Source organism: Barbus barbus, assembly GCF_936440315.1.
Source record: "Barbus barbus genome assembly, chromosome: 31".
Lineage (NCBI taxonomy): Eukaryota > Metazoa > Chordata > Actinopteri > Cypriniformes > Cyprinidae > Barbus > Barbus barbus.
In genome coordinates, this window is record NC_136759.1 from 8057009 (window position 1) to 8065336 (window position 8328).

At 36.4% G+C, this 8328-nt stretch overlaps 2 protein-coding genes across 2 annotated transcripts; one reads left to right on the plus strand and one right to left on the minus strand.

Moving 5' to 3' along the window:
* Window positions 1–97: 97 nt before the first annotated feature.
* Window positions 98–1364, minus strand: LOC306851173 (biogenesis of lysosome-related organelles complex 1 subunit 3-like). Its single transcript, XM_079387310.1, has 2 exons — window positions 1313–1364; window positions 98–991 (listed from the first exon to the last, which is right to left on the minus strand). Exon 2 carries the CDS (start codon window positions 979–981, stop codon window positions 376–378), a length of 606 nt encoding a protein of 201 aa, XP_079243436.1. The 5' UTR covers window positions 982–991; window positions 1313–1364; the 3' UTR covers window positions 98–375.
* A 533-nt stretch (window positions 1365–1897) lies between these two features.
* Window positions 1898–8152, plus strand: slc19a3a (solute carrier family 19 member 3a; the record flags this gene model as incomplete). Its single annotated transcript, XM_079387301.1, has 6 exons — window positions 1898–2044; window positions 3319–3943; window positions 4693–4905; window positions 5927–6119; window positions 7575–7716; window positions 7841–8152. 6 exons carry the CDS (start codon window positions 1898–1900, stop codon window positions 8009–8011), a joined length of 1491 nt encoding a protein of 496 aa, XP_079243427.1. The 3' UTR covers window positions 8012–8152.
* Window positions 8153–8328: the final 176 nt, after the last annotated feature.

An 8328-nucleotide genomic window follows, 5' to 3' on the forward strand; every position in this document is an offset into this window, starting at 1 on the left:
TCAAAGAAGTGGTGACTAGTTATATCCTCTAAAACATACACTTTCTTTTACAGATTAATCTAAATTTCAATATGCATGTTAATAAGAAAATAAATTTAGTTTGCACATTCGACAAGTTTACTATTTTTTTAACTTGCAGAATTTATTGTCTAGTGCATTCAACAAATCACTCCGAACATATTTTCATGTTATTAATTGATAATAACTGATAATAATGACCATGTTGGTCAAATGCTATTGATACGTAGCACACAAGAAATTCATGAAAATGTATCCAAGATGTGGCTAATATTGGACCTTCAGCAGGCCCATATTTAGCAATATTATTTCACAGAATTTGTTATTTTATATACATGCACCCATCTCATCGTGCTCTTAAGCACTTGATTGGGATTGTTCAGACAGCAGGTTTGGCATGGTGATGTCCGGCAGCAGATGACAGCTGGTAATGATGTCGATCTTCTCAGACACTGACTTCAGGTCCTCTAGTATGAGTCTAATGCTGTGGGACGCGTTGATGATGCCTGTCTGAGAGTTGTTGAGGTGAACGGTGGCCTGTCTTATGTCCCGTGCTGCGTTCTGATACACCTGTTTCAGGCTTTGATTGACGTCCATGCACAACCGTGCATTGCTCTCCTGTAGTTTCTGCTGGAGTAACGTCTTAAACCTACCCGAATCAGGTCTGGACACAGGCGAGGATCTGTCCTCCTGTCCGGACACAGTCGCAGGTGTGTTTCTGATCACGATGAGAGGAGGCAGGTCTTTGCGGAGCATCTGTTGATGGCTTTCTGAGGCTAGTCTGCGAGCTCTCTCCTCCTCGTCCTCGCTGTCGGTCTCAGACGCCTCTCCTGCCACCTTCATCCCTGATGATGATGATGATGAAGCATGGACAGGAGGAGCAGAGGTGATGTACACTTCATCATCTGAGTCCGTCTCAGATGCTTCTCCCTGCACCACGATCTGGAGTTTGTTGCTTGCCATGATTGCACACCTGGAAGATACATTTAAATCAGTTCATTAAAAGCACTTTACCATGATATAGTGATGATGTTAAGATAGTAATACCATGGTAACTTATACAATTTCATCACATTTACACAAGGTACTTCAAGGAATATCATAGCACTACCTTGGTATATATCCATAAAGGCTAATATATAAGTATTTACGTTTTGTTGTAACATTATCATACTTTTTTCACACTTTTTAGTTAAGTTATGATAATATTGTTTGACGCGTCTATTTTGATACTGTTTTTGACAGTAGCTGCATTAATAAAGCAATAAAAGTCAAATGTGTGCATTTTTCTAACCTGCTGTTATTTTTATCCACAAACCAAGTGTCAGGATTTGTCACGAGAAAGCGGTTCTAAACAGGAAGCGTCAGAAACACTTTGGAATTCAAAATAAAAGGCCGACCGAAGAATCCTTTGAGAATTCAAAATAAAAGTTCGAAAGTGAAAATAAAATAAAATAAATAAAAAATAAATCACCAGAAGAAAATCACAAGAAATATCGCCACAGTTATACTAATAAAGAGTGCAGACACGACTTAGGTAAAGTTTGTCAAAGCAATGAATCTTAAACACAAATTAATTAATGACATGAACAATGCATAGTATTCGAATAATAAATTAATGTAGTGAATAACAGTATTGCTCAGAATGAAGGTGTGATCAGAATAATCTAAAACGAACTTTGCTCACTGGTTGCTCATTTACAGCATATACAGACACACAGAAACTCTCACCCTCAGAGCAAGTTCTGATTATCTAAAAACAGGAGATCTCACACACCTGCAAAGGTAAACAGTGCATGCCAAAATAGTGTTCTTTTGAAAATAACATAAAGATTATATTATTATAGTGTTCAGTTTAATTGAACACAATCTAAAAATGATGGAGACTCTGAAGCATTGGATGAGAGACTGGAGGTATCCCACTTCTCTGTTATGCATCTATGGGTTCTTCAGCACAGTAAAGCCTTTAGAACCATTTCTCATCCCATTCCTAACTGGACCAGACAAGAACCTAACCATTGAGCAGGTATGGTGACCTTTCAAGACGTTTAATTATTAACATAATGTTTTTGTATATCAGAATCTCATTTCAGAAACTCATCATGACTCACATATAATCTGAGCAAATATTAAAGGGACAGTACACCCAATTATAAATTACAATTCTGTCATCGCTTACTCATGCTAGTGTTGTTGCAAACCTGTAGAATTTTAATGCAAAGATATTTTTTTTAAATATGTCTTGGTGTTTTTTTTCCGTACAATAAAAGTCAGTGGGGTTCACTGGAGGTTTGAACTCACCGAATTTAAATTTTATTGACAATAACAGTTAAAAAAACATTATGTTTTGTGTTCTACAGAAGAAAGCCATACAGATTTAGAATGAGGGTAGTAAATGATGACAGAATTGTCATTTTTTTAGTGCTCTATCCCTTTAATTCTGCAAACTCATTATAGAGAAAGCATAACCTTTTTAGCTGTCAGTTATTGTGATATTGTGAGTTAGATTTGTGCAATAAAAATATGATACTGTTATAAAATATGCAGTGGATAGATAGTATTTAAACACCTATATTTGGCAAGTTGACAACAGTAACAGCTACATGACATGCTATAATTAATCTAAAATTATTGTAATTAATTGAATTAATATATATTATTAGTTATATTTATATTATTATTTCAATATTATTGTTTATACGATGTGTATATATTTTTCTTGCTCTTTTGTAATTGAACTAATTAATTATAGGCTATGTGCAGTTTTTTTAACAATGTAAATTAGGTACTCTGATTTTGGTATAGTTATTACTGAATTATATTTGTGCAATTAAAAAGAAGTATCTATACTGCTGTGAAATATGCAATGGACAGAAATAATATATTTGAAAAAAATCTGTATTTGGCACGTTACCATGATATGTCAAATAGTTACAGCAGTATATTTAATCTAAAATTTATATTTTGTATATTATTATTTAGATATTAATATGGTTATACTTAATTTTAAGGTGTCCTTGTTACAGTGTAATTATACATTTAAGTACTGAGTAATATTAATTAACTACATGTATTAGTTACTATATGGTTAGGGTTAGGATTAGAGTTTGGTTTAGGGTTACTTGCATGAAATTATGCATAATTTAGTGTTAGTATAATAGTAAGCGCATGTAACATGTGTAACAAGGGTTAGGCTACATGCAGTTTTTTGCATTAATCAATTGTTGTGATATAGTGACCGATTTAGATTTGCGCAATTTTGTTGTTGGTGATAAATCACTGTTTTGTTTTTCCCCCAAGGTAACCAATCAGATATTCCCGGTGTGGACATACTCATACCTGGCAGTGCTGGTTCCTGTCTTCGTCCTTACTGATTGGGTACGTTACAAACCTGTGGTGGTCTTCCAGTGTTTAGTCCTATTCTCCACCACGGCGATGTTGCTGTGGTGTAATGGTGTCCCAGAGATGCAGGCCATGCAGTTTACATATGGAGTGGTGACATCGTGTGATGTTGCTTACTTCACGTACCTCTATAGCGTGGTGGAGTTGAAGCATTACCTGAAAGCCACCTCATACTGCCGGACCGCCCAGCTGCTGGGCTACACCGTTGGTTCAGTGTTGGGCCAAATCCTATTCTCTTTTGAACTGATGTCCTATAACAACATTCTAGTGTTTACACTGGTTCTCACTGGTATTGCTTTGATCGGCTCCATTCTTCTCCCAATGCCCAAGACAAGTATGTTCTTCCACCAAATGAGGAGTGCTAGAGGAGAGACTGATGGTGAAGGGCATGTTGGGACGGAGGAGGATCTTCAGAGCAGTGACCAAAAAGATGGCATAGAGTTGGCTGGAGCCAAACGGCAGCAGCAAATACCAGACGTTTCTGCTGAATGTGATAATACAAGTGCAAAAAGTTCCAAGACAGGTAATGAGTTTAATCTGTCATATTAGTAAAATCAGGAATGAGTCCTAAACCAACTAAAATAAGTGGCATTTTTGCACTTCTGGCTCCATCGTCTCAAAATCAATGGCTTCTTTAACTGGGATTTTGGTTAAATGCCTTAAATAAGGCCTGTGGTTAACACAAGATATTTTTAGGTTTTATTCATGCCATAAAATACATAAGCTATGCCCTATTTGTGATTTCAAAAAGGTGGTTTCTAACAAGTTTTAATATGGGACTACAGAGGTTGTCAGTGGACAAAAAAGAAAAAAGCATCTCATTCTGCTTTTACAATCTATCCAAGAATTTAAAACATAAAACCTACAGGAAATCCCAAAGTGAACCCATAGCTAAAATGCTAATTATCCTCCATGTTTAAAGCTGCAATGAAATGGAATTAGTGACAGATCTTTTCTGGTTGTTGACTGGATGAAAGCAGATCTGAATGTGAGCTTGTTGTTGATTATTAGAAATGTGCAGGGTTTAAGATGCCTCATTTTACTGGAATATGGAGACATTTTGATTAAAAATGGCAAGATCAAGTTGAAACCACACCTCCCCCAAAAGAAGTGTAAATAGCTCTGTAAATAAAAGATTAAACTCTCTTATGGGAAGCTGATTCCATGAACGTCATAACTAACAAAATGACCATAAATAAAATAAAATATTAACCAGCTAAATCAAGAAAATTTAAATGGAATGCATCTCGGTTTGGCCTCATGATATCCCAGGTGGCTGCTGTGATGGTCTGCTCCGGTTGTGGAGGGATTTCCTGCAGTGTTTCTCCTCACGTACACTGCTTATCTGGTCAGTATGGTGGGCACTGGCTACCTGCGGCTACAACCAGACGGTGAACTACGTCCAGACGCTGTGGGAGTATGTGGAGCCGTCAAGTAACTTCACGATCTACAATGGAGGAGTGGAGGCCCTCTCAAACCTGCTTGGTGAGTAGACGGGAGTAGACTTATTTATTGTGAACTTAAGTCTAGAAACTATGCCTGATATAAACTTTAGTCAGGGTAGCACCATATTATATTATTGACAGGAATGCAAATGAGGCTTTGAGGGATAGAAGTACAGTGCATTTAATGAATTGTCCTTTTGTTTAACAATATACTATTTTTTCAGCTGCAGCTTTCCAGAAAGAAAGCTTTCAAGACAAAACTCCATAAAACAGCTTTGACAATTGTGATTTGTGAAAATGATTTTATCTAGGATATTAACAGTGTTTACCATGGTAAGACTAATCAAGTCTATAAGTCTACCCGTCACAGTGTTGTTTTCATCCATGTTAAATTCAGAATGGCATCTAACCTCGCTATAAACTCCATTGTTGCATCTGAAATTGAACATTTCTCTACTATACGAAATGCAAAAAACTGCCTACGACAAAAGAGTAGCTAGTACGTCCGAATGCACAGTATTCAATAAAAAGTAGGTTCAAAGTACTCAAATGATCCAATACTTCCAGTGAGATTCTGAAATGCACATTTAATGGACACTTTACTATCCCATGAGGCCATAATAGAGGATGTGTGATTGGCGACTGGCAGAAAAGTGACACGAATGTCACTGAAGGTCACGTAATCATATCAACACACCAGATGTAGTACATCAGAATTTCATTCATACTCCCCATATTCATACTGAAGATTAACAAAGGATTTAAGGGTTTAGAATGACATGAGGGTGAGTAATTAATGACAGAATTTTCATTTTTGGGTAAACTATCCTATTAATGCTTGAGCTAATTAAAGCAGGATGGATTCTGATTTGCTGTTAATGTTTGTATTGTTCATCAGCTGGGTAAAAAAATGCTGTGATTCCAACCATATCTTTCCTCTGTGCCGTTATCATTGTAATTGTGGACTGTTCTTTTAAATTCGTATCTTTATCGTCCTTGGTGTGAACGGGCCTTTAGACTGTATTTTAATGTGTTTCTTACTGTAAAACATTGCACCACAGGGGCCGCAGCGGCGTACAGTATTGGTTTTTCATCTGCAGACTGGTCTCGCTGGGGAGAGGTGGCTCTGAGCGCGCTCTCGGCTCTGGAGGGCGGCGCTCTCTTTGCAATGGTCTTCAGTGCCAACATCTGGGTCTGCTACTGTGGCTACATCATCTTTAAGAGCCTGTACATGCTGCTCATCACCATTGCCATGTAAGTTCTGTTTAAAATGTGACTTAACCGATTATGTTTGTTGATTAATAATTAAGTTAAATGTTATCATGGATTAATTTTCCTGAATGCAACCTATACCCGCTCCAAACTAACATAATTGCATGATAAACTTTCAGAAAGGTGTACTTTATCTTATCTGACCCCTTGTTGCTTCACCTTAATTGGTGCAATGGTGAAGATTTTGGACCTGTAATGCTGAATTCCAAATTCCGGGTCCATTTGTTTTAAGTGAGCTGACAATGCAAAACACGGCAAACTACTGTGTTTATATACAGTAGATGCAATAAATAAATAATGTACACATTGCAAAGGTTAAGAGGGAAGAACAATTTATATATTTTACAGCTACATACATTTTTTATTTTTTTCTTAATTTTCAAGACACTCCCAGGCCCGGAAATGACATTTACAATATTTCCTAACATCTAAAAATATTTAATATTTCCATTCACTGCGTTACTCATCAATCCCTGTGAATTTCCATGATTTTTCCAGTCGCTCATCATTACAGATTTTAAATAGTCATTTAACCCTCTGGTGCTCTTCAGTCACTTTTGAACGAAAATATTTATGTTTAGAATTTTAAAAAATCACAGCTTCATCGGAATGATACGAAACTTGGTGACTTTTATGGAATTTGGAATGTGAACAAAAAAATTGAGGGCTTGATACGAGCAGGCTAAGAGGTAGTAAAAAAAAAAACACTTGTGGTCTTCGGTCAAAAATGACCGACCATAGGAAATGAATGGGAAATTGACAAAAACATAAAATTCAGCAAATTATACACAGTGTGTAACTGGTGTGACTTTAACACTGCAAATATGTAAAATAAAAGCAATAATTCAACTACAATGCAGCAGAAAAGTGGACAGCAAGAAAGGTGTTACACCCTAAAACATCAAGAGTGTAAAACAGACACATCCACTCACACACACTCACAGACAGACACACACACACACACACACAATTATACACATTCAAATGAATTGGTATGGCTAATACCATATTGCCATAACGAGTCAGAAAACTGAAATAAGAGGTTGAAGGTTCTAATCAGACCCAGAATGATTAAGCTCTGATAAAACATTTGTTAATTTGTTACATTTTAATAGAATTTTTATGTTTTGCGTAACAAAATGCTTTCTCTGTGTTCAGGTTTTACTGCAGTAATAATTCAAAAACTGACGCTTTAAATCAACATAACAAAAAAAAAAAAAAAAAAATTCCAACTCCCAAATAAGGAGCACCAGAGATTTGCACTAAATGTCCAATGTCATCTTTTAGAAATGCGCACAACTAGAAAAATAAATTATAGATCTTTTTATTAAATCACAATAATTTTTCCAGGCCAGGAAATCACAATTTAATAAAACTAATATCATCTCTCCATTTAGTCAATGAATGGACGTGCACATCCATGTCCTTGTTTCATAGGTTCCAGATAGCAGCTGGGTTGAACATGGAGCGTTACGCTCTTGTGTTCGGAGCCAACACCTTCTGTGCGCTGGTCCTCCAGACAATCATCACCTCAGTAGTGGTGGATAGCGGTGGGCTTGGGGTGGATATTGTCACACAGGTGAGGTTACCTGCCACCCTCCATATAGGTCAGAATTATTATAGGCATGATCAGCATGACATGCTAATTTTGCAATGGATCCAGAACATGTTTTTACATTCTTCTTATGTTACTTGTCTTCCAGTTTACAGTCTACGGGACATATTTTTCTATTATTGCACTCATTTTCTTCTTGAGTGGTTTGTATACCATGATGATGTGCCGAAAACCTGAGATGGAAACACCGAGAGAGAATCCAGAAGAAACGTTTAAGTCAGAAGATGATGCACAAATCATCATTGGAACAAAGTTCTGAGTACAAGGAACAGGAAGTTTAAGCCATCACACTTGATTTAGGTAAAATTAATTTTAATATATATTGTATATGTTTATTTATATATATATACACACATTAACTTAGATTTCTGTAACATAAGTGGTCTTGAGTCTGAGTCTCATGAGTTCAATGAGGATTTGACATCCAAAAAGAGTCTTGTAGTTTAAACTCCTCGTAACGGAAAAAAAACAATGTTTTTACCTCATTCTCAGAAACTTCAAAAGCACAAAAAGGTGACATTATGATGGGATTCCACATTCTTGCTTCATGTTATTCACAGCATGGCGGACGTCAAC